The following is a 24,922-nucleotide window of genomic DNA, read 5'->3' on the forward strand; positions in this document are numbered from 1 at the left end:
ATGCAAATCAATTTATAACATTTTTGACATGCGTTTTTCTGGATTTTTGTTTTGTTTTCTGTCTCTCACTGTTCAAATAAACCTACCATTAAAATTATAGACTGATCATTTCTTTGTCAGTGGGCAAACGTACACAATCAGCATGGGATCAAATACAGTTTTTCCCTCACTGTATATATACAGTACCATTGTAGAATAATAGTGAAGACCTCAAAACTATGAAATAACACACATGGAATCATGTAGTAACCAAAAAAGTGTTAAACAAATCAAAATATATTTTATATTTGAGATTCTTCAAAGTAGCCACCCTTCGCCTTGATGACAGCTTTGCACACTCTTAGCATTCTCTCAACCAGCTTCACCTGGAATGCTTTTCCAACAGACTTGAAGGAGTTCCCACATATGCTGAGCACTTGTTGGCTGCCTTTCCTTCACTCTGCGGTCTAACTCATCCCAAACCATCTCAATTGGGTTTAGGTCGGGTGATTGTGGAGGCCAGGTCATCTGATGCAGCACTCCATCACTCTCCTTCTTGGTCAAATAGCCCTTACACAGCCTGGAGGTGTGTTGGGTCATTGTCCTGTTGGAAAAACAAATGATAGTCCCACTAAGCGCAAACCAGATGGGATGGCGTATTGCTGCAGAATGCTGTGGTAGCCATGCTGGTTAAGTGTGCCTTGAATTCTAAATAAATCACAGACAGTGTCACCAGCAAAGCACCCCCACACCATCACACCTCCTCCTCCATGCTTTATGGTGGGAACCACACATGCGGAGATAATCTGTTCACCTACTCTGCCTCTCACAAAGACACAGCAGTTGGAACCAAAAATAAACACGAAACACAGCCCTTATTTTAAATTGTTTCTAAAATCCCCTATGGGAAAAATGAATGGTGGAAAACGATTGGAACCATTTACCTGTTGACCGCTAGGTTTAATGGTCTAGGATTAGGCGGTACTCTAGGTGGTTACATGCAGTAGAGTAGGCCAACAACAGCACACTGATGTGACACCTCTCTTTAAAATACAGCTGTAGGTTCGTGCGCCTGCGCAACATTTCGTGGCTTGGAGAGTAACTGAAGGCTTTGTTGAGACCATCATCGATACGAGGATTGCTCTGTAAAGAAAAAAAAAAACTATTACTCAAGCCCATTGAACATATTACGAGATGCCGCTTGCATAATTGTCGTGGACTTGCGTTGGAACAAATGACAACACATTATTGAACGGGTTGCAATGGAGCCAACGATTTCCTCCGTATGCAAACAAAACCGAGGCTTCTGTTTTTAAGGTGGACATTTTAGCTAGCAGCTAGCTAGCCTACATTGGGGTTATTGTCTCTTTGTAAACATTGCGTCAGTTGTGCTAGATAGCTAACTACCATAACATAAAAACATGGGACTCGTATGTTGTTGAAAGGAGGCTGACTCCTTTCCATTCGTTAGCTAAACATGAGAGAAGAAAATCGTTCTTTCTCAGGAAGGCAGCCCATGGCAATCGAAAGACGAGGTGAACTTTCCTGCTGCGCCGACTTTACGGAGGAGAAAGGGACATCTGAGAGAGGAGATCTGCAACCCTGCAACGCTTGTCATTTTACCTTAAAATAAAACCCCGAGGTTCTGGAGCGATGGAGGCCGTGGGGAAATTCGAGTTCAGCAGGAAGGATTTGATAGGACACGGTGCATTTGCGGTGGTGTTCAAAGGCAGGAATAGAGAGGTGAGGGGACGATGCGGCATTGTTTTTTTTAAACATTTTTTTCTTTATTTTTATCGAAATCTAACAAGATTGTGTCAATTTAGCTATTATGCAAATTAAGTATTTCCGTATGAATTGTTTATCATGTTTCTCCTACGTTAGTAGTATTAGTTCTACGTTGTTGTAGTACGACCTTAAATCGAGAGGCCTGGCAGCTGAAGGATGTTATCGTCTGGGTTGAGGAAAAATACGAACAGCCATTTGCAGATGAAATGTGATCTTTTGAGTCTCATAATGTTAATTTATTACAAGTGTATTATGAACCTAAATTACAGTATTTTCCTTTAACAGTTTGGTGGATGGGTTTGTGATGTGGATGGTCTAACATCTAGGCTAGAATTAGAATTTATGTTGAAGTGGGTGGGGAGGGTGTCCAAATCGAGATTAAGATTTAAAATGATGAAGAGGGGAAAAAATTGCTATTCCAAAAGTCCAAACTTAAGTATTGACCACAAAAGCCATGCTGAGACATGTCTGTCCAACAGCAACACACTTCATGCTGAGGAGGGAGGATTCTGCTCCATGAGCCTTTATAGCTAGTAGGTAACTAAGGGTTTAACTCCAGTGTCCTGTGTCCATAGTTAATTCCTTCACTATATAGTAGGGTACCTTACCACTTCCTTATGTTCCATGCATTTCACCTATAAACATTCATTAAACGGCCTTACAGGCACCCAGAAAACTATAGTCTAATTGTGCATTATAATTCTTGTTTGTCTGTTTAGAAACACGACTGGGAGGTGGCTGTGAAATGCATAAACAAGAAGAACTTGGCAAAATCTCAGACCCTGTTGGGGAAAGAGATCAAAATTCTCAAGGTAAGGCAACCAGTTTTATTTTGATGTAGTATATTTAATAATTTCCATATGTTTACTCACATTGAGTTTTTATTTGCAAAGAACTAACATTTCCTGTTTCTTTTCCCCAGGAACTAAAACATGAAAACATTGTTGCATTACATGACTTTCAGGTATGTATTATTAAGTCAAATACATTTGCAAGAAATGTGTGGACAGTGCTAGATTTCTACTATGTTGTTTGAACTGCTGTTTACACCAATTTTACAGCGTGTCATGTTTTTCTTCCCTGTCCCAGTTTTCATATCAGCCAAGTAGAGCATTTGTGCGTGTTGGATGAAATGCAAATTTTGACCCACCTCTGTTCATTAAATTTTTGTTACATCACTTGCTGGTTGTGACAAAAGTTTGCTGTTTCTATACTGGGCTCTGGGCTATATACTTATCATAGGCCTGTTTATTTTTGTGCATCTCTTAAACATTTAGCCAATGATCTACATTCTTGCTGTTATTCATGGTCTTCCTACACATGAAAACATTGACAATCATGAATACTGGAGCAGCTTCAAAAGATACACATCTTACAACACAAATAGGCCCAACCCAGTGTAGCTTGATCTGTGCTAATTTCAGGACACATTATTAGTTCCTTTGACGATCCTCTCAGCCTCAAGCAATAACAAGGTCACGGTCAGGTGGAAAACGGTTCCAGAAACTGGAATGTCACACCCCCCTGAAGAGTGTTGGTAGCCATGTTTCTGTGGTCCCACTATGAAACCATATGAGTGGCGTTGATTGAAGATGATCTCATACAGGCATGTTTGGGTTGTCGCAGTGCTAAGCCAATACAGCAGCCTGCCATGTTTACACCTGTCCTCTGAGCCTCAGCCTAGACAGTCATGCAAACACTGTATGTGTTCAGGTACATGATGCCTTTTATTTGTTTTCTTATGGAGTCACATAAAACTAGGGATGGTAAGGATTATAATTAAACCACTGCTGCCTAAATCAAATGTATTTATAAAGCCCTTTTTACATCCGCAGATGTCACAAAGTGCTTATACAGAAACCCAGCCTAAAACCCCAAACAGCAAGCAATGCAGATGTAGAAGCACAGTGGCTAGGAAAAACTCCCTCGAAAGGCAGGAATCTAGGAAGAAACCTAGTGAGTAACCAGGCTCTGAGGGGTTGCCAGTCCTCTTCTGGCTGTGCCGGGTGGAGATTATAGGAGTACATGGCCATTAAGGCCAGATCGTTCTTCAAGCTGTTCATAGATGACCAGCAGGGTCAAATAATAATCAGTGGTTGTAGAGGGTGCAACAGGTCAGCACCTCAGGAGTAAATGTCAGTTGGCTTTTCAAAGCTGAGCATTCAGAGGGAGAGAGGAAAACAGCAGGTCCGGGACAAGGTAGCGCGTCTGGTGAACAGGGTTCAATAGCCACAGGCAAAACAGCAGAAACTGGATCAGCAGCACAACCTGGAGGACTGGTGGCCTACACTTCCCCAAAATGAGTCACAATAGTGAATGAAGGGAACAGCATGAAACTGGTTATTTTTCTTTACATCCATGTGGCACACAGGTCTAACCTTTAATCTAGATCGGGGATGGATAACCGTGGGCCGCTCTTTTGAAGGCCCTCTGATTTAAAAAATGTGGATCCCATTAGCCGACGCCAATGGTGACCGCTAGTTTTACTGGGGTCTGACACATAACGAAAAAGACATTACAGACAAAATACTTTACAATTGACATACATTTAAAAACATTAACATGTAGTGTGTGTGCATCTATCAGTTACATATACATGTCAGTACATGCACACAACAAGTAGGTCACCTGGGGACACAACAAGTAGGTCACATGGGGGAGAGGCATTGTGCCATGAAGTGTTGCTTTATTTGTTTTTTTAAACCAGGTTTTTTTTTTTTTTTTTTTTTCACCTTTATTTAACCAGGTAAACCAGTTGAGAACAAGTTCTCATTTACAACTGCGACCTGGCCAAGATAAAGCAAAGCAGTGCGATAAAAACAACAACACAGAGTTACATATGGGGTAAAACAAAACAAAGTCAAAAATACAACAGAAATACATATAATATACAGTGTGTGCAAATTTAGCAAGTTATGGAGGTAAGGCAATAAAATAGGCTATATTGCAAAATAATTACAATTAGTATTAACACTGGAATGATAGATGTGCAAGAGATGATGTGCAAATAGAGATACTGGGGTACAAATGAGCAAAATAAATAACAATATAGGGATGAGGTAGTTGGGCGGGCTAATTTCAGATGGGCTGTGTACAGGTGCAGTGATCGGTAAGGTGCTCTGACAACTGATGCTTAAAGTTAGTGAGGGAGATAAGTGTCTCCAGCTTCAGAGATTTTTGCAATTTGTTCCAGTCATTGGCAGCAGAGAACTGGAAGGAATTGCGGCCAAAGGAGGTGTTGGCTTTGGGGATGACCAGTGAGATATACCCGCTGGAGCGCAGACTACGGGTGGGTGTTGCTATGGTGACCAATGAGCTAAGATAAGGCGGGGATTTGCCTAGCAGTGATTTATAGATGGCCTGGAGCCAGTGGGTTTGGCGACGAATATGTAGTGAGGACCAGCCAACAAGAGCGTACAGGTCACAGTGGTGGGTATTATATGGGGCTTTGGAGACAAAACGGATGGCACTGTGATAGACTACATCCAATTTGCTGAGTAGAGTGTTGGAGGCTATTTTGTAAATGACATCGCCGAAGTGAAGGATCGGTAGGATAGTCAGTTTTACGAGGGCATGTTTGGCAGCATGAGTGAAGGAGGCTTTGTTGCGAAATAGGAAACCGATTCTAGATTTAACTTTGGATTGGAGATTCTTAATGTGAGTCTGGAAGGATAGTTTACAGTCTAACCAGACACCTAGATATTTGTAGTTGTCCACATTCTCTAGGTCAGACCCGTCGAGAGTAGTGATTCTAGTCGGGTGGGCGAGTGCAAGCAGCGTTCGGTTGAAGAGCATGCATTTAGTTTTACTAGTGTTTAAGAGCAGTTGGAGGCTACTGAAGGAGTGTTGTATGGAATTGAAGCTCGTTTGGAGGTTTGTTAACACAGTGTCCAATGAAGGGCCAGATGTATACAAATTGGTGTCGTCTGCGTAGAGGTGGATCTGAGAGTCACCAGCAGCAAGAGCGACGTCATTGATATACACAGAGAAAAGAGTCGGCCCAAGAATTGAACCCTGTGGCACCCCCATAGAGACTGCCATAGGTCCAGACAACAGGCCCTCCGATTTGACACATTGAACTCTATCTGAGAAGTAGTTGGTGAACCAGGCGAGGCAGTCATTTGAGAAACCAAGGCTATTTAGTCTGCCAATAAGAATGCGGTGGTTGACAGAGTCGAAAGCCTTGGCCAGGTCAATGAAAACGGCTGCACAGTACTGTCTATTATCGATCGCGGTTATAATATCGTTTAGGACCTTGAGCGTGGCTGAAGTGCACCCATGACCAGCTCGGAAACCGGATTGCATAGCGGAGAAGGTACGGTGGGATTCGAAATGGTCGGTGATCTGTTTGTTGACTTGGCTTTCAAAAACTTTTGAAAGGCAGGGCAGGATGGATATGGGTCTGTAACAGTTTGGATCTAGAGTGTCACCCCCTTTGAAGAGGGGGATGACCGCGGCAGCTTTCCAATCTCTGGGGATCTCAGACGTTACGAAAGAGAGGTTGAACAGGCTAGTAATAGGGGTTGCGACAATTTCGGCGGCTAGTTTTAGAAAGAAAGGGTCCAGATTGTCTAGCCCAGATGATTTGTAGGGGTCCAGATTTTGCAGCTCTTTTAGAACATCAGCTGTCTGGATTTGTGTGAAGGAGAAGCGGGGGGGCATGGGCAAGTTGCAGCGGAGGGTGCAGAGCTGGTGGCCGGGGTAGTGGTAGCCAGGTGGAAAGCATGGCCAGCCGTAGCAAAATGCTTGTTGAAATTCTCGATTATTGTAGATTTATCGGTGGTGATAGTGTTTCCTAGCCTCAGTGCAGTGGGCAGCTGGGAGGAAGTGCTCTTATTTTCCATGGACTTTACAGTGTCCCAAAACTTTTTGGAGTTAGTGCTACAGGATGCAAATTTCTGTTTGAAAAAGTTAGCCTTTGCTTTCCTAACTGCTTGTGTATATTGGTTCCTAACTTCCCTGAAAAGTTGCATATCGCGGGGGCTATTTGATGCTAATGCAGTACGCCACAGGATGTTTTTGTGCTGGTCAAGGGCAGTCAAGTCTGAGGAGAACCAGGGGCTATATCTGTTCTTAGTTCTGTATTTTTTGAATGGGGCATGTCTATTTAAGATAAAGAGGAAATTAATTTTAAAGAACAAGATATGAGGATGTTCAAGATATGACAGATAGGAGAAGCTATAGAGTCAGCTACCATCCTCCGTAGCTTCCATTTACATTAAGTTGTCAATGCCAGGAGGTTTGCCATTATTGATTGCTAACAATAATTTTTACACCTCTCCCACACTAACTTTACACAATTCTAACTTGCAATGCTTTTCTTTTATTATTTGTTTTTTTATGCATGAATATGATGGCTCACTGTTCGTTGTTGGCATTTCCTGCCTAAGTTTGCCCACTTTGCCAATTAAGTAATCATTAAAGTAATTGGCAACATCAAATGGTTTGTGATGAATAAGCCATCTGATTTGATGAAAGTTGAATTTGTCTTTCTGCCCATAATTTCATTTAAATTACTCAAGTTTTTCCATCATTTTTTATATCATTGATCTTGGCTTCATAATACAGTTTCTTATTCTTTTTGTTGAGTTTAGTCACATAATTTCTCAATTTGCAGTAAGTCAGCCAGTCAGATGTGTAGCCAGACTTATTAGCTGCTCCTTTCGCCCCATCTCTTTCAACCATACAGTTTTTCAATTCCTCATCAATCCATGGAGCCTTAACAGTTCTAACAGTCAGTTTCTTAACAGGTGCATGTTTGTCAATAATTGGAAGAAGCAATTTCATAAATGCATCAAGTGCAGCGTCTGGATGCTCCTTATTAATCACATCAGACCAACAAATATCTTTAACATCATCCATATAGGAGTCGAAGCAAAATCTTTTATATGATCTCTTATACACTATTTTAGGCCCAGCTTTTGGAACACCAGCTTTCCTGGATATAGCCCCTGTAATGTGATCACTGCATCCAATGGTTACGGATACAGCTTTAGAACAAGGTTCTACAGTATTAGTAAAAAAAATTGATCTATACATGTGGATGATTTTGTTCCTGCAGTGTTTGTAAACACCCTGGTAGGTTGATTAATAACATGAACCAGATTACAGGCACTGGTTACGGTGAGAAGCTTCCTCTTGAGTGGACAGCTTGATGAAAACCAGTCAATAATTCAGGTCCCCAAGAAAGTAGACATAATCTGTTTACATCACATACACTGTCAAGCATCTCACACACATTATTTAGATACTGACTGTTAGCACTTGGCGGCCTATAGCAACACCCCAAAAGAAAAGGCTTTATATGTGCCAGGTTAACCTGCAACCACAGCACTTCAAAAACACTTGACCTAAGATCTTCTCTAATCATTACAGGGTAATGGCTCTTAATATATACATCAACACCTCCCCCATAAGCATTCCTGTCTATTCTATAAATGTTATATCCTTGTATTGCTACTGCTGTATCATCAAATGAATTATCTAAGTGAGTCTCAGAAATGGCTAATAAACTCAGCAAAAAAAGAAACGTCCTCTCACTGTCAACTGCGTTTATTTTCAGCAAACTTAACATGTGTAAATATTTCTATGAACACAACAAGATTCAACAACTGAGACATAAACTGAACAAGTTCCACAGACATGTGACTAACAGAAATTGAATAATGTGTCCCTGAACAAAGGGCGGTAAAAATAAATCGAAAGTAACAGTCAGTATCTGGTGTGGCCACAAGCTGCATTAAGTACTGCAGTGCATCTCCTCCTCATGGACTGCACCATATTTGCCAGTTCTTGCTGTGCGATGTTACACCACTCTTCCACCAAGGCACCTGCAAGTTCACTGACATTTCTGGGGGGAATGGCCCTAGCCCTCACCCTCTGATCCAACAGGTCTCAGACGTGCTCAATGGGATTGAGGTCCGGGCTCTTCGCTGGCCATGGCAGAACACTGACATTCCTGTCTTGCAGGAAATCATGCACAGAATGAGCAGTATGGCTGGTAGCATTGTCATGCTGGGGGGTCATGTCAGGAAGAGCCTCCAGGAAGGGTACCACAAGAGGGAGGAGGATGTATTCCCTGTAACGCACAGCGTTGAGATTGCCTGCAATGACAACAAGCTCAGTCCGATGATGCTGTGACACACCGCCCCAGACCATTACGGACGCTCCACCTCCAAATCGATCCCGCTCCAGAGTACAGGCCTCGGTGTAACGATCATTCCAATCCGACCATCACCCCTGGTGAGACAGAACCGCGACTCGTCAGTGAAGAGCACTTTTTGCCAGTCCTGTCTAGTCCAGCGACGGTGGGTTTGTGCCCATAGGCGACGTTTGCAATGCCAGGGTTGTGGGTTCGATTCCCACGGGGGGGCCAGTATGAAAAAATAAATAATTATGTATGCACTCACTAACTGTAAGTCGCTCTGGATAAGAGCATCTGCTAAATGACTAAAATGTAAACTTCCGACTTCAACTGTACAGGTAACTGCCAAAATAATGGAAACACCAACATAAAGTGTCTTAATAGGGCGTTTTGGCTCCAGAATCTCCCATGTGTTCAATTGGGTTGAGATCTGGTGACTGAGACGGCTGTGGCATATGGTTTACATCATTTTCATGCTCATCAAACCAATCAGTGACCACTCGTGCCCTGTGGGTGGGGGCATTGTCAGCCACTCCCATCAGGATATAAATGATTCACCATAGGTTGAAGGTGATTACTCAGAATGGCTGTGTATTTACTTTTGTTTACTTTGCCCTCTAAGGGGTTGAGTGGACCTAAACCATGCCAGGAAAAAGCACCCCACACCATAACTGAGCATCCAGAACCCTCATTTACTCAAGTGTTATTATTTTGGCAGTTACCTGGTGAGCTCTGTCAATAACTTAAGTGTAAATTTACATTTTAGTCATTTAGCAGACGCTCTTATCCAGAGCGACTTACAGTTAGTGAATACATATTTTTTTATACTGGCCCCCCGTGGGAATCGAACCCACAACCCTGGCGTTGCAAACGCCATGCTCTATCAACTGAGCTACATCCCTGCCGGCCATTCCCTCCCCTACCCTGGACGACGCTGGGCCAATTGTGCGCCGCCCATGAGTCTCACGGTCGCGGCCGGCTGCAACAGAGCCTGGATTCGAACCAGGATCTCTAGTGGCACAGTTAGCACTGCGATGCAGTGCCTTAGACCACTGCGCCACTCATATGTTGTGTTATCATGTGTATCTCACCCCCTGCAGGATCCTAGAGCAGGGCACTCTTATCACCCCCTTTGACTCCGCTGTAATTAACTCTGAGATCAGCCAGTAGTCCAGCTCTAATTTGCTGTCGAAAGAGACCTAGACAGGGAGAAAGAGCAGGGTCATCTGTTTCTATGTGATAAGAGGGCTTTTTGAAGTGGGCTGCACTGTCTTGTTTTTGTAAGGTCTGTGCCATGGCTGACAAGCTGTTGGTAAAATGGCGAGAGAAAAAAAGGGTTGCTGGGGCTCAGTAATGCCCATCTGTTTTCAGTGTCAAAAAGCAGCCAAGCTACTAGGGCCAGGACGATACCAGTATCGCGATACTTGTTAGTATCGTGGCAAGGAAACAAAACAAGCTGATTTAACTTCTTTAGGAAAACAGCCCTAATGTTGGAAACAAACATCATTATGTTGTCATCCAGAGTCACATTTATATATTTTTTCAAGCTATGTAGCACACAATATTTTACATACAGCAGGTTTTTAAAGGACCAAAGAGTTTGGTCTGCTTCTTGTTTTAATTTTTGCCATGGAAAGAATATTCCGATACTGGTATCGTCACAGCCCTACAAGCTACTGAGGTGGGCGTAATATTGCTTATGACTCCAATTGTTTGTTTGTGCTCTGGAAGATAATTTGTTTTGGTTTCAAACAACAGACTTTTAACAGTGAACCTCCCTGGTGGTCCCAATGTTGCCTTTGTCAGCCAAGTCAAGCTGTCCCCCCACAAAAACCCAATTAGCTTTAATGCAGATGCGTCTCTGAAATGAACGCTCAGAGACTGCATACAGTACTTTTTTATTAAACTGCTTTATAATCCATTATACTCTTGACATGCCAACTGTTGCTATGGGGGAAGACTAGCCTATCAGTTTCTAAATTGACATTTCCTGTTTGTGTGTCATGCAGGCAGCCCCCATATTCATATGGCTCTGTGGCACATTCATGATACTTCTGAATTGTAATTAGTCAGGTTAAGCCTTGCTCCCAATATATTCTATGATGAGCTCAGTTCTATTGTTGTGCTACTTGTGCTGAAGGCAGCAGTACTGGAGAACCCTGTAGAGGTTAGCTAGCTAGATGTTGATCCTCTTCACCTTTAGCTGAATGAGCGTGATGACTCAGACAATCCCTTTAGCTTTAGCATGGTTCACACTTTAGCTGTCACAACAGTGGGAGGTTTTGTGTGTCCCTCTGAACTCTTGCCCACTCCTGGTCTGCATTAACCTCTGACCCCCAGGCAAACACGGCCCATACTGTTAACTCAGCATGGATGACCCAGGGACTTAGCGTAGTGGTGTGTCGTTGCCTCTTTATCTGTGGTTTGAGCTCAAACAACTTGAAAAACCAGTTGTCATTGTAGTGAATAATGTCAAAGAAGATGTAACATAAGTTCCAATGAGGTAGACTTTAATTTGACAAATATACATTTTTGATTGAATATTCTTCTCTACAAATGTCCCTGTTCCAGAAGTCATCCTTTTTAATTTACCCTACCTACTCCAGTGAAGCAATGACTTTTTAGTTATGTCACCGAGCACAAATAGGTATGTGCCTTCAACAACTCCTGCTCCATAACACACTGTCACACAGATCCTATTGTTCCAAGGGGCCAAAGTGTTGACATGCTAAAACCGCCGATACCTGGAGGTATTGTTGTTTTTCTCTTTCCTTTTTGTCCTCTGCACCCACCCTGACTTGTGTTGTTTCTCTCTCTAGGAAACGGCCAGTTCTGTGTACCTGGTCATGGAGGTAAGTTTCTGCTGTTGTCATGTTTGTCTTTGGCCCTTGTTTTGGTCTGAGGTTCGACACACACACTCCTGCTCTAACTCGACCCTCACTGAGACTGTAATTAGCTAGGGTCTTAGGCTTACAGGAAACATGAGCACTGGGGAGAGAATGAACTGCTGTAAAAAAAAAAATTGCAACAGATCCTCAGTTGTGCCCGATCAAATTACAACCGGTCCTCAGGACTGCTATTGTGTTCAGTTAGGCTTAGGGTTGTACAATTCCGGGAACTTTCAATAAATTCCCTGGTTTCCTTAAATCTCGGTTGGAGGATTCCAGAGAATCAGTATGAAAATGTATGCACTCACTAACTGTAAGTCGCTCTGGATAAGAGTGTCTGCTAAATGACTAAAATGTAAATGTAAAATCAGGAGGGTGGGTATATGCAGGAAATCCAGAATCCTCCAACCAGGATTTCTGGAAAAAAAGGGAATTTATTGAAAGTTCTGGGAAATTTGCAACCCTATTTAGGCTAGTAGGTTTCATGGGTTCCTTTGGGTCATGTCAACTTAACCACTCTCCATCTATGAGGATTCTGACTAAACACCTCTGTAGTTATTTTATTTTACCTTTATTTAACTAGGCAAGTCAGTTAAGAACAAATTATTATTTATAATGACGGCCTACACCGGCCAAACCCAGACGACACTGGGCCAATTATGCTCCGCCCTATGGGACAACCAATCACGGCCGGTTGTGATACAGCCTGGAATCGAACCAGGTGGTCTGTAGTGACACCTCAAGCACTGAGATGCAGTGCCTTAGACCGCTGCGCCACTCGGGAGCCCCAAAAAATTAAGAGACCCATTTCCTTCTGAACTCAACTTTACTATTTATTTTCTCGCTTTTTTGTTAAAAGGGAACTTGTATGTCTTACAGAGGGAAATGACACAAGACGAAACCTTTCAGGGTTACACAAAGGAGTCAAAAGACCTCCTGTTGTCCAAACTTACCCCACCCAATGACCAGGCTTCATTCATATTAATGCTACACCATCAGTGTCATTCAATTACACGCTACCCCTCTCTCTCTCACACTCACACACCTCCTTAGTGAGGAGTATTATGTATCTGTCCCTATTAGGGCTGTCCCCCCCCCCCCAAAAAAAAAGAAAAATGGTAAAAACTTTAATCTGAGTGAGGGTGATGTCAGACATTTAAAGTCTTTGTTTCTTCAGTAATTCAACCTCTGTGTGTGTTGCTCTCTGCTGATTGTATGTCTCCTAATGTAATTCCCTTTCATCTCTCTATCTTTCTCTAGTACTGCAATGGTGGGGACCTGGCAGACTATCTCCACTGTAAGTGGACTGTTTCATCTGTCAAAAGCCCAGGGAAGCTCTCATTAGAATTGCTTGCTTTCCCTCATTTGGGCTGTAGCACATAGTGTGGCAAATTCAATGGGGGAAGGTTTCAGAGCACACAATGAAATGGGGAAGTTTTCAGAGCACACAATGACTGGAGCCAGGTTGAGTGGGGAAAAAGCTGGGTAAATTGAAAGTCACCTAGAGGATCAAGGCAGAGTATCAGAATTAGAGTATTTTGGCAAAGTGAAGATGAAAGCTGTGATGATGGAATGGTGGATAATGAGGGTGTGGGCTGAACCAACCAGGCCTCTGAATTTAGCACAGGAAGTTTAGGCCCTCCCTATTTAGACTCCAGTCCCAGGCTACAGGGAAGCTGGGTTTTCATACGCTGCTGGGGAACAGGAACAGGTCTGGTGTTTCTGTTAGGATGCAAGGGGGGCACGCTCTCTGACTCCCATAGACGACTGAGGGGGAGGGAGGGATTCTGACACCATCTCTGGGCCAGGGAAGTGATTGGAGAGAGAGGCCAGTGGAGTGATGAATGGTGAGAGCCAGAGGAAGGTGGAATGAGAGACGATCCTACCCCTCCTGCCTCGTCAGGGTCTGTTTTTGGAATTACATTTGGAAGTGAAATGAACCTGCTTGTTATGTTCTGTGAAGCAAGGCTAACCACATATGACAGTCAAATGGCACCAAAAAGAAAGGTCAGTATTGAAAAAGAACATAATTTACATAGTTTTGATAGTCAAATAAAGATGAGGAGTTTATTTTCCCTTAATGGCAGTCTGTCCTGTCTCACCCCTCCACCCCTAGCCAAGGGCACCCTGAGTGAGGACACTATCCGGGTGTTCCTGCAGCAGATAGCCGGGGCCATGAGGGTGCTGCAGGCCAAGGGGATCATTCACAGAGACCTCAAACCACAGAACATCCTGCTCTCCAACCCCGCAGGACGCAAGTCCCACTCCACCAACACCTGCATCAAGATAGGTAGGGGTGTGTTTGTGCACATGCACAGTAATGCATCATATAAATTATAGAGACGTGTTCAATCTTATAGCTGTGAAGAATGAATGAATGAGTGCAGGGCTGAAGAGCAGCATTTTATATGTCTTTACACCTCACTCATTAAATCTGTTATTCAATGTTTGTATGGGCTAATAGCACTAAGGCCTAAAAAAATATATATATATATATATTTTTTTTTATATACTTCAAGGGGTCTTAAAATTTTAAATCAAATAGCTAAATGATCATTGGTATGACCTTCTTAAAACAATTCCATATAGCTTAGTAGAACCCCCCCGACTTAGACAGGGCTTAGACTCTTATGGGTTAACTACTGGTGGTGATTCAGAAGTATTATGACAGACAGTTTTCTAGTATCATTTAAAGGTGTTACAGTGCATGCTAAGAGTAAGATGGCAGGTTTCAAAAAGCTCTGTGACAAAAAATGTAGTCACCAGTCCTCTTAGTGGCTCAGTGGAAAGTCAATTGAGACCTCTCTCCACAGTAACCTCTAGTCGTTCCCAGCTGGTTATAAAAATGTTCCGCTCAGTGCAAACATTTTGTGATTGCCCCCAGGTTCTGCTGAGTATCTCTGAGTGCACAGCTGTGTTCTCCACTCCTACATAGACGGGTTGGCTAACAATGTCACAAAAATGATGCGCGTGCATCGATGCAGCCGGATGCCGTGCTTTGTTATTACAGATCGCTAACAACCATGACAAGAAGCTGCCATGTGGTGGCTCGTTTCTGCTAGTTTTATCTTGTTCTTGATACCATGTTTTGAGGTGTTTTGCCTGATTTCTTGTCTATGCTAATATTACAAACATTCGCTAACTAACAACTGTAACAATGTATTTGAGAGACAAAATGCTCATTGTGCAAATGTATTTGTTTTCAATAAACATTTGGAGAAGACATATAGTTGATATGTTATCAACAATCTAAGCCAACCTCGTCTGTTTTACCCCATAGTTGCGCACGCGTCGGTTTTATTGCTAAACAACCAACCCGTCTATAACTAAATCATATTTTTCCCCCCTCTCTCTCTCTCTCTCTCTCTCTCCTCCTTCTATTCCTCTCTCCAGCTGACTTTGGGTTTGCCCGGTACCTTCAGAACAACATGATGGCTGCTACTCTGTGTGGGTCCCCTATGTACATGGTGAGCACCTCTAGTTCCTTACACACCCTCAAACTGCCTATGGTCATGCTGTATCTGCCATTAGGTACCATGTTTGACATGTGTCATGTGTGCAACTCTGAAACGTTTTCCTGTATCCACCAGGCACCTGAAGTCATCATGTCTCAAAACTATGATGCCAAAGCTGACCTGTGGAGCATCGGAACCATTTTGTTCCAGTGTCTGACTGGGAAAGCCCCATTTCAGGTGAGCACCATAGTGCCAACGATATAAGACTCAATCATACGCAGATATACCCAACTCAAAGGGAGGGTGTTTAAATGGTTAAAATTAATCCACTCAATGCAGGAAGGGGTCATTCAGAGAGAGAGAGAGCGAGAGAGAAACAGACATTCCAAGAGTTTGTATTTGACTTGGACTGCAATGCTTGCATGTCTTTTTGTCGAGCGAACATTTTGGTGGAAGGTACATCCCCCCACCCCCCTGCGCACTCAACGTCATTGAGATACATTTCCGTATAGGCCTATTTGGCTGGGAAGCGAGCTGTAGCATATTGCCTGTTTCTGTTTGAGTATTTTATTGAAGAATGTGAAACAATGTTGTCTATTTGCTGCTTTTCATTAAATCATGTAGCTGTTCTTTAGGCTATGGCCTAAAATAAAATCATTAATACGGTCAGAATATTATACTTTGTAGCATAGGCTACCGTATTTATGAAAATAAACAGTTCATGCGAAAATATTCAGAGTGGGTAAAAGGCCCACATTTGGTCCTTTCAGTTAAAAAAAAATTTGAAATGGAAACGTCATTTCAGAGACACAAAGTAACAATAGCCTCTATGATTAAAGGGACCAGAGTCCATCTGTTACTGGGATCTCAACATTATCATTATTTACATCATTCAAATTCACCAAATCATTTTGTTTATAAGCCCACTAGGCTACTCATTTGTTGACATGAAATGTCCTGAATAATAGAAAGGAAAATACCAATAGGCTATCCTACACAATTACGCAAAGTAACATACCTCGGTGTCCAATCCCATGCACAGAAACATATGAAAACTTTACCTCATTACCTTGATGCTTTCTCTGTTAAATCTTTTAAACTCTGGTGCTTTCTGTTAAATCTTTTAGACCCCACTGTAAATCAAGTAGACAATAGCAGATAATCAACATAAATGTAGGAGTGTTGGATTGGATCCAATGTGGCTCACAACTTCACTGGCGCAGCGAATGAGACATCAACATGTTCTGGACACCGTTTTCCACCCTGGCTGTTTTTGCACCATATGCTATATCACAACAGCTGTTTGCCACTTGACTGTCATTCAGAAAAATATTTCCTGGATCAGCTGATGATGGTAGATCACTAGGCCTAACTGACCCAAACTAGCCAGACAGGATTTCTAAAGGTCAACTGACTGTGTTTCCTCTTCAGATCTTAACACTCCCTTTGAAACTCATTTGTGTGCATGCAAACATTCAAGTGATTTGTTCTGTCTGTAATTTAAAAAAATATAAAGTATTTGTATTGTATTTACGAGACATTCTACTGCACTTTTGAAGCTAGTAACATAAGCATTATGCTGCACCTGCTATAACACCTGCAAATCTGTGTACATGACCAATAAACTTTGATTTGATGTGTGTGTGCTACCCATAGGCTAGCAGTCCCCAGGACCTCCGGCTATTTTATGAGAAAAACAAGAACCTCAGCCCCAAGTAAGTGTTCACCAACTCCAGTAGCAGCTGGAGACTGTCTGTTTTTAGAGACAGAGGGTTCAGATTTCTTAGCCTTTCACAGGAGTTTGTTTGTTGAATGTTGCTTCCATTTTAATTAATTCATGTTGTGGTAGATCACATTTAATCATTCCCTGTGTTCTGGATATGTTACAAACGACTTTTGATTATCATACTCTCACACACTGCTTTTAGCATCTTTCCCTACCACAATCGTAATGTTAACCATTTGTGGTGAATTGCAAAACAGGCCCCTGATCAGTTGTTACAGCAGGAATGAAGTGTAAAGTACCATCATGCATTCATGGTGACTTATGTATTCCCCTCACAGTATCCCCAGAGAGACCTCCTGTCCCCTGAGGCATCTGCTGCTGGGTCTTCTGCAGCGCAACCACAAGGAACGCATGGACTTTGGTCAGTGGGGCCACACTCATTATTTAAGAGATGTTTCAAATTGATATGGTAGCATGTTCCTCACTTTCAATCTTTTTCTCTTCTTCTCATTGTAGAGGAGTTCTTCCGTCATCCCTTCCTGGAGGCGAGCTCGTCCATGAAGAAAAGTGAGTAACTCCTTATTCATCCATCTCTACCCATCCCTAATTGAAACATCCAAACCACGCCAATATTGATTTTCACTTATTTTCTTGATGGTGATTTCTATCATATCATTTACATTTACATTTTTGTCATTTAGCAGACGCTCTTATCCAGAGCGACTTACAGTTAAATATCAAGAGGACAGTCTGAGAAATGAATGCATTCATTTGTTATTACTTTTAGAATTGATATTGATCTTTTTCTTTCATACAGCAACTCCTGCTGTGACCATGACGTGCTTTCCCAGCTCCACTTCAGCCAGCTCTTGTAGCAGCTCTTCCACCTCACACCTGGCCTCCCCACCAGTGAGTGTGCGTGCGTCAATATATACACACTTGTGTGTGTTTGTTTAAAGCATCTTGTATACAGCGTGATTCAGAGGTGACCGTAGTAAGTCATCCGTGGGGCCTCAGTCTTAACACTGATGATGTGTTAAACCCTGTGTGATAAGGACCAGCTGTCTGACTTAATGACCCACAGGCAGATTGGACTGTTATTGCCCAACAGTTGTTAACTGAAACATACTAGGTTAGAGCTACTGTTGATGTGTCCACTACCAAAGAGTGTGTTCAGTCTTGGGTTTGTTGGGTGGTATAGTGCTTTTTGTCTAATCTGTAGTGTAATGTGCTGCTGCCTGTGAAATTTGTGATGACACACGTGTGATTATTGTCTGTTATCAGTGATACTGTACAGTGCATTCGGAAAGTATTCAGACCCCTTGACTTTTTCCACATTTTGTTTACGTTACAGCCTTATTCTAAAATGGATGAAAATTTAAAGAATCCTCTTCAATCTACACACAATACCCCATAATGACAAAGCGAAAACAGTTTTTTAGAAATGTTTGCAAATGTATTGAAAGAAAACAACAGATACCTTATTTCCATAAGTATTCAGACCCTTTGCTATGAGACTCGAAATTAAACTCAGGTGCATCCTGTTTCCATTGATCATCCTTGAGATGTTACTACAACTTAATCCCCAAAAAACAATTCCACTGTATTTCAGCCCTGCCACAACATGACCAGCTGACATCATGTCAGTGATTCTATCGTTAACACAGGTGAGAGTGTTGACGAGGACAAGGCTGGAGATCACTCTGTCATGCTGATTGAGTTAGAATAACAGACTGGAAGCTTTAAAAGGAGGGTGCTTGAAATCATTGTTCTTCCTCTGTTAACCATGTTTACCTGCAAGGAAACACGTGCCATCATCATTGCTTTGCACAAAAAGGGCTTCACAGGCAAGGATATTGCTGCTAGTAAGATTGCACCTAAATCAACCTTTTATCTGATCATCAAGAACTTCAAGGAGAGAGGTTCAATTGTTGTGAAGAAGGCTTCAGGGCGCCCTTGAAAGTCCAGCAAGCACCAGGACCGTCTCCTAAAGTTGATTCAGCTGCGGGATCGGGGCACCACCAGTGCAGAGCTTGCTCAGGAATGGCAGCAGGCAGGTGTGAGTGCATCTGTACGCACAGTGAGGCGAATACTTTTGGAGGATGGCCTGGTGTCAAGAAGGGCAGCGAGGAAGCCACTTCTCTCCAGGAAAAACATCAGGGACAGACTGATATTCTGCAAAAGGTACAGGGATTGGACTGCTGAGGACTGGGGTAAAGTCATTTTCTCTGATGAATCCCCTTTCCGATTGTTTGGGGCATTTGGAAAAAAGCTTGTCCGGAGAAGACAAGGTGAGCGCTACCATCAGTCCTGTGTCATGCCAACAGTAAAGCATCCTGAGACCATTCATGTGTGGGGTTGCTTCTCAGCCAAGGGAGTGGGCTCACTCACAATTTTGCCTAAGAACACAGCCATGAATGAAGAATGGTACCAACACATCCTCCGAGAGCAACTTTTCCCAACCATCCAAGAACAGTTTGGTGACAAAAAATGCATTTTCCAGCATGATGGAGCACCTTGCCATAAGGCAAAAGTGATAACTAAGTGGCTCGGGGAACAAAACATCGACATTTTGGGTCCATGGCCAGGAAATTCCCCAGACCTTAATCCCATTGAGAACTTATGGTCAATCCTCAAGAGGCGGGTGGACAAACAAAAACCCACAAATTCTGACAAACTCCAAGCATTGATTATGCAAGAATGGGCTGCCATCAGTCAGGATGTGGCCCAGAAGTTAATTGACAGCATGCCAGGGCGGATTGCAGAGGTCTTGAAAAAGAAGGGTCAACACTGCAAATATTGACTCTTTGCATAAACGTAATGTAATTGTCAATAAAAGCCTTTGACACTTATGGAATGCTTGTAATTATACTTCAGTATACCATAGTAACATCTGACAAAAATATCTAAAAACACTGAAGCAGCAAACTTTGAAGACCAATACTTGTGTCATTCTCAAAACTTTTGACCACGACTGTACACTTGTACACTAGTGGTAAATTCAATTGATTGGACATGATTTGTAAAGGCACACACCTGTCTATATAAGGTCCCACAGTTGACAGTGCATGTCAGAGCAAAAACCAAGCCATGAGGTTGAAGGAATTGTCCGTAGAGCTCCGAGACAGTATTGTGTCGAGGCACAGATCTGGGGAAGGGTACCAAAAACTTACTGCAGCATTGAAGGCCCTCAAGAACACAGTGGCCTCTATCATTCTTAAATGGAAGAAGTTTGGAACCACCAACACTCTTCCTAGAGCTAGCCGCCTGGCCAAACTGAGCAATCGGGGGAGAAGGGCCTTGGTCAGGGAGGTGACCATGAACCCAATGGTCACTCTGACAGAGCTCCAGAGTTCTTCTGTGGAGATGGGATAACCTTCCAGGATGACAACCATCTCTGCAGCACTCCACCAATCAGGCCTTAATGGTAGAGTGGCCAGACGGAAGCCACTCCTCAGTAAAAGGCACATGACAGCCCACTTGGAGTTTGCCGAAAGGCACCTAAAGACTCTCAGACCATGAGAAACAAGATTCTCTGGTCTGATGAAACCAAGATTGAACTCTTTGGCCTGAATGCCAAGCGTCACGTCTGGAGGAAACCTGGCACCATCCCTACGGTGAAGCATGATGGTGGCAGCATCATGCTGTGGGGATATTTTTCAGTGGCAGGGACTGGGAGACTAGTCAGGATCGAGGGAAAGATGATTCTTGATGAAAACCTGTTGGAGAGTGCTCAGGACCTCAGACTGGGGCGAAGGTTCACCTTCCAACAGGACAACGACCCTAAGCACACAGCCAAGACAACGAAGGAGTGGCTTCGGGACAAGTCTCTGAATGTCCTTGAGTGGCCCAGCCAGAGCCCGGACTTGAACCTAATCGAACATCTCTGGCGAGACCTGAAAATAGCTGTGCAGCGACGCTTCCCACTGAACCTGACAGAGCTTGAGAGGATCTGCAGAGAAGAATTGGAGAAACTCCCCAAATACAGGTGTGCCAAGCTTGTAGCATCATACCCAAGAAGACTCTAGGCATAATCGCTGACAAAGGTTGGCTGACAAAGGTGCTTCAACAAAGTACTCAGTAAAGGGTTTGAATACTTATGTAAATGTGATATATATTTGCAAAAATTTATAAAAACCTGTTTTTGCTTTGTCATTATGGGGTATTGTGTGTAGATTCATGAGGGGAAAAAACAATTTATTCCAATTTAAAATAAGGCTGTAACGTAACAAAATGTAGAAAAAGTGAAAGGGTCTGAATACTTTCCAAATGCACTGTATATGGTGAGCGGTTGGTCGTTTGGAACACAGATGTTGAGAGATAGTGGGTAGCTCAGGGTCAGTGCTGTGGTCATCGTTCCTCCCTACCTCTCTCTCGCTCTCTCCTTCTTTCTCTCTCTGCAGCAGTCCCTGGCTGAGGTCCAACAGCTCCGTGCCAAGACCCTCACCTCTCCTACCCAGGATGCCCCTGGCTTCCTCCTCAAGGACTCGTCTGGAGGGGTCTGCAGCAGCAAGAACTCCTCCTGTGACACAGACGACTTTGTCATGGTGCCCGCCCACTTTCCCAGTAAGTGCACTCTTTCCTATACCAATGTACTCTCATAGGGCTCAATCAGTGATGTATAGAATCCAGAAATTGTGAGTGAAGTTGTTTTAGAATAGATCACATTCTCTCTGAAATAAGAAAATAAAGGTTTAAAGCCAGACTCAGTCCCAAATATAATGTAACTTTTTTTTGTGGTTTAGTGTATCTCGAAATGTATAGATGAAAGAGGAATTCACTTCAAAGTGACACAAATTAAGGTTTTACGAATTATAAGTCCAGCAGCGTTGTTTACAAATTGCAGGTCAGATTTATCCAGGTAATTATGATGCATAGGCCTAGGTCACGTTCTACCTGTCCCTCTGATTCTACCTGTCCCTCTGATTCTACCTGTCCCTCTGATTCTACCTGTCCCTCTGATTCTACCTGTCCCTCTGATCCATCCACGACTACAGCAACACAATCTAGCTATATCCCTCTCAATACAAATGAGACTCATAAATGAGAGTGATACAGAATAAACATGTAATTTAGCTGACAAATGCATGTCGTAACGGTTAATAATATTGGCTCCTGGCTGTCAGCCCATCTGTCTGTGCGACAGCTGATGATGCTCAGGAGTGCAGATTTGAAAACACTGGTGAGTCTGTCGTTACAGAGTTGCTTTGATGTTGGTAGATTCAGCTTCTGAATGAATTGTGGGCGATTTTGATTCAGCAAGGGATTGAGATTATTTTCCTAGTGCAACACTTGCAAGTTGGACCATATTTCAGACTTCTCAGCACGACCTCTGCCAGCAACATGCTGGACACTATGGATAATAATCAACAAAGCCAGTTCTGTCTACTGGTAAGTGAAGCATCTAGCTAGCAAACAGATAGATCCGACCACACACGCATTGCTTGCAAATGTGCATAGCCTACCGGTGGGTGATTAGCCTACAGCCAAATAAACGTTTATGCAGTTGTAAACTTTGCTGGAGTTGCTAGCTGGCTAATTGTTTTCCTCTTGGATGTGGAGTTTACTATTGCAACCTTTTTGATGGCGAATTTATTCAACCCTATAGTTGCTGAGGGTCGACTTTTCCAGGGAAGTGTTTGCACTGCAAGAGATCAAGCAGATAACGGCGCTACCATTGCACCGCAATAAGCGGCCTATATTGTTGAACTTGTCTATGTCAATTAGAAAAACATTTTACTGCTGTGACGTTCATAGCTGACTCACTTGTAAATTGTCATTTTTTATCCAGTAGAGTAACCTACATGCTTGTTGTAGGCTACAAGCAAACGAGAACACCAGCTGTCTGATACTGATTGATGGAAGGGTGGCTGGCCCAGCGGCCGCTTGAGAACTCTGATAGAGCACGTTATGACGTCTTGTCTGGGTTTGTTTTGTCTCCCCGACAGTTTGATATTTCATAATCACAAATGACGTTACTGAGTATGGATTTAAGGATATAATAGGTTTCTATTCTGAGGTTTCATCAGTTTGGTTTGATGTGTTGCCATGGTTTCTCAGCAGCTGAGCTCACCTGTGAGGGGCCTACTGGAAAGGTGTTCCACGACAGTCTGATGAACAGCGGGTGAGTTTAGTGGTCAGGGTCGTACCTGGGCACCTATACACAATGCTGATGGGAAATACACCCAATACCACGTCTTCATAGTAGTATAATATACATATTATAATCACAAAACTCTTGTGTTCTCAACTCTTCTTTAGCTCTCTGCTGGCCTTTGGTGGCCTGGGCAGTCAGTGCAAGAGCCCACCCCACTCCCCCTCCTACAGCGGCTCCCCCAGCCCCATCAGGTAAGAGCAGAACACTCCTACTGGAAAGGAATTCATTCTCAGTGTTCAGACAGATGAAACCATCTAGACATGCTTGTCAGGTCACCCTGGCAGCTGGGTGGGTGAGTCGGTGTGTATTGTGCACTGGAAGCCAAGGGCAATGATATACCCTTCTAGAGTAAGAGGATTATTGTGTAAGGTTCGATGACGGGGAGATGGGGTCGGCCAGTAAGTCAATCCCAAAGCAAGGGCTCACACAGCTCTCATTCTCTCTCTCTCGCTCTTTCACTCTCTCTCGCTTTCTCTCACTCACTATTACATAGATTTTTTCCCCAGTATTTTTGCAGTTTCACTCTCTTTGTTAATGCATTAAACAGACGGAATGGTTAAACGTAACCAACTCCCCCTTTCTCTCTTCTTTCAGTCGGCCTATCGAGTTCTCTGGCAGTAACTGTGGTAGCTATGGTAACTATGGTCAGTCTTTGCCCATTCCGGTTCCCACTCAGGTCCACAACTACCAGCGCATGGAGCAGAACCTACATTCCCCCAGCCAGGAGGGCTCCCCACGGTCAGTATACACATACAGTGCCTTCAGAAAGTATTCACACCCCTTGACTTTTTCCACATTTTGTTGTATTACAGCCTGAATTTAAAATGGATGAAATTGAGATTTTGTGTCACTGGCCTACAAACAATACCCCATAATGTCAGTGGAATTATGTTTTTAGATTTTTTTTCTGGAGTCAATAAGTGTTCAACCCCTTTGTTATGGCAAGCCTGAACAACTTCAGGAGTTAACATTTCCTTAACAAGTCACATAATAAGTTGCATGGACTCACTGTGTGCAATAATAGTGTTTAACATGATTTTTGAATGACTACCTCATCTCTGTACCCCACACATACAATTATCTGTAAGGTCCCTCAGTCGAGCAGTGTATTTCAAACACTGATTCAACCACAAAGACCAGGGAGGTTTTCCAATGCCTCGCAAAAAAGGCACCTATTGGTAGATGGGTAAAAAACATGCATCCTGTTTGCAATAAGGCACTGAAGGAAAACTGCAAAAAATGTGGCAAAGAAATGATCTTTATGTCCTGAATAACAAAACAAGTGTTATGTTTGGGGAAAATACAACACATCACTGAGTATCACGATTCATAGTTTCAAGCATTGTGGTGGCTGCATCATGTTATGGGTATGCTTGTCATCGGCAAGGACTAGGGAGTTGTTTAGGATAAAAATAAACTGAAAAGAGCTAAGCACAGGCAAAATCCTGGAGGAAAACCTGGTTGTCTGCTTTCCAACAGACACTGGGAGACAAATTCAGCTTTCAGCAGGACATAAACCTAAAACACAAGGCCAAATATACACTGGAGTTGCTTACCAAGATGACATTGAATATTCCTGAGTGGCCTAGTTAAAATGTTGACTTAAATGTCTAGCAGTGATCAACAACCAACTTGACAGAGCTTGAAGAATTTAAAAAAGAATGTTCAAATATTGTACAATCCAGGTGTTCAAAGTTCTTAGAGACTTACCCAGAAGGATTTACGGCTGTAATCACTGCCAAAAGTGATTCTAACATGTATTTAATACATTTTGAATTCATGCTT

At 42.9% G+C, this 24,922-nt stretch overlaps 1 protein-coding gene across 13 annotated transcripts in view; it reads left to right on the forward strand.

Annotated features, from left to right (window-relative positions):
• The first annotated feature begins 949 nt into the window (after positions 1 to 949).
• Positions 950 to 24,922, forward strand: part of LOC121582574 (serine/threonine-protein kinase ULK1) — a 34,102-nt gene continuing 10,129 nt past the window's right edge. For 3 of the 13 annotated variants that reach the window (XM_041898462.2, XM_041898463.2, XM_041898469.2), the window contains exons 1-16: positions 950 to 1,722; positions 2,487 to 2,579; positions 2,690 to 2,731; positions 11,731 to 11,763; positions 13,060 to 13,096; positions 13,916 to 14,089; positions 15,193 to 15,266; positions 15,390 to 15,491; positions 16,911 to 16,969; positions 17,319 to 17,401; positions 17,497 to 17,547; positions 17,798 to 17,895; positions 21,384 to 21,546; positions 23,041 to 23,104; positions 23,242 to 23,328; positions 23,732 to 23,875. In XM_041898462.2, coding sequence (XP_041754396.1) covers positions 1,633 to 1,722; positions 2,487 to 2,579; positions 2,690 to 2,731; positions 11,731 to 11,763; positions 13,060 to 13,096; positions 13,916 to 14,089; positions 15,193 to 15,266; positions 15,390 to 15,491; positions 16,911 to 16,969; positions 17,319 to 17,401; positions 17,497 to 17,547; positions 17,798 to 17,895; positions 21,384 to 21,546; positions 23,041 to 23,104; positions 23,242 to 23,328; positions 23,732 to 23,875 — 1,394 coding nt within the window. In that variant the 5' untranslated portion in view covers positions 950 to 1,632. Of the gene's footprint in view, positions 1,723 to 2,486; positions 2,580 to 2,689; positions 2,732 to 11,730; positions 11,764 to 13,059; positions 13,807 to 13,886; positions 14,090 to 15,192; positions 15,267 to 15,389; positions 15,492 to 16,910; positions 16,970 to 17,318; positions 17,402 to 17,496; positions 17,548 to 17,797; positions 17,896 to 21,383; positions 21,547 to 23,040; positions 23,105 to 23,241; positions 23,329 to 23,731; positions 23,876 to 24,922 lie in introns of those variants that run through there. The other 10 variants (XM_041898466.2, XM_041898471.2, XM_041898475.2 and 7 more) reach the window with 7 other exon arrangements.

Source organism: Coregonus clupeaformis, chromosome 15, assembly GCF_020615455.1.
Source record: "Coregonus clupeaformis isolate EN_2021a chromosome 15, ASM2061545v1, whole genome shotgun sequence".
In the NCBI taxonomy this organism is placed as follows: Eukaryota; Metazoa; Chordata; class Actinopteri; order Salmoniformes; family Salmonidae; genus Coregonus; species Coregonus clupeaformis.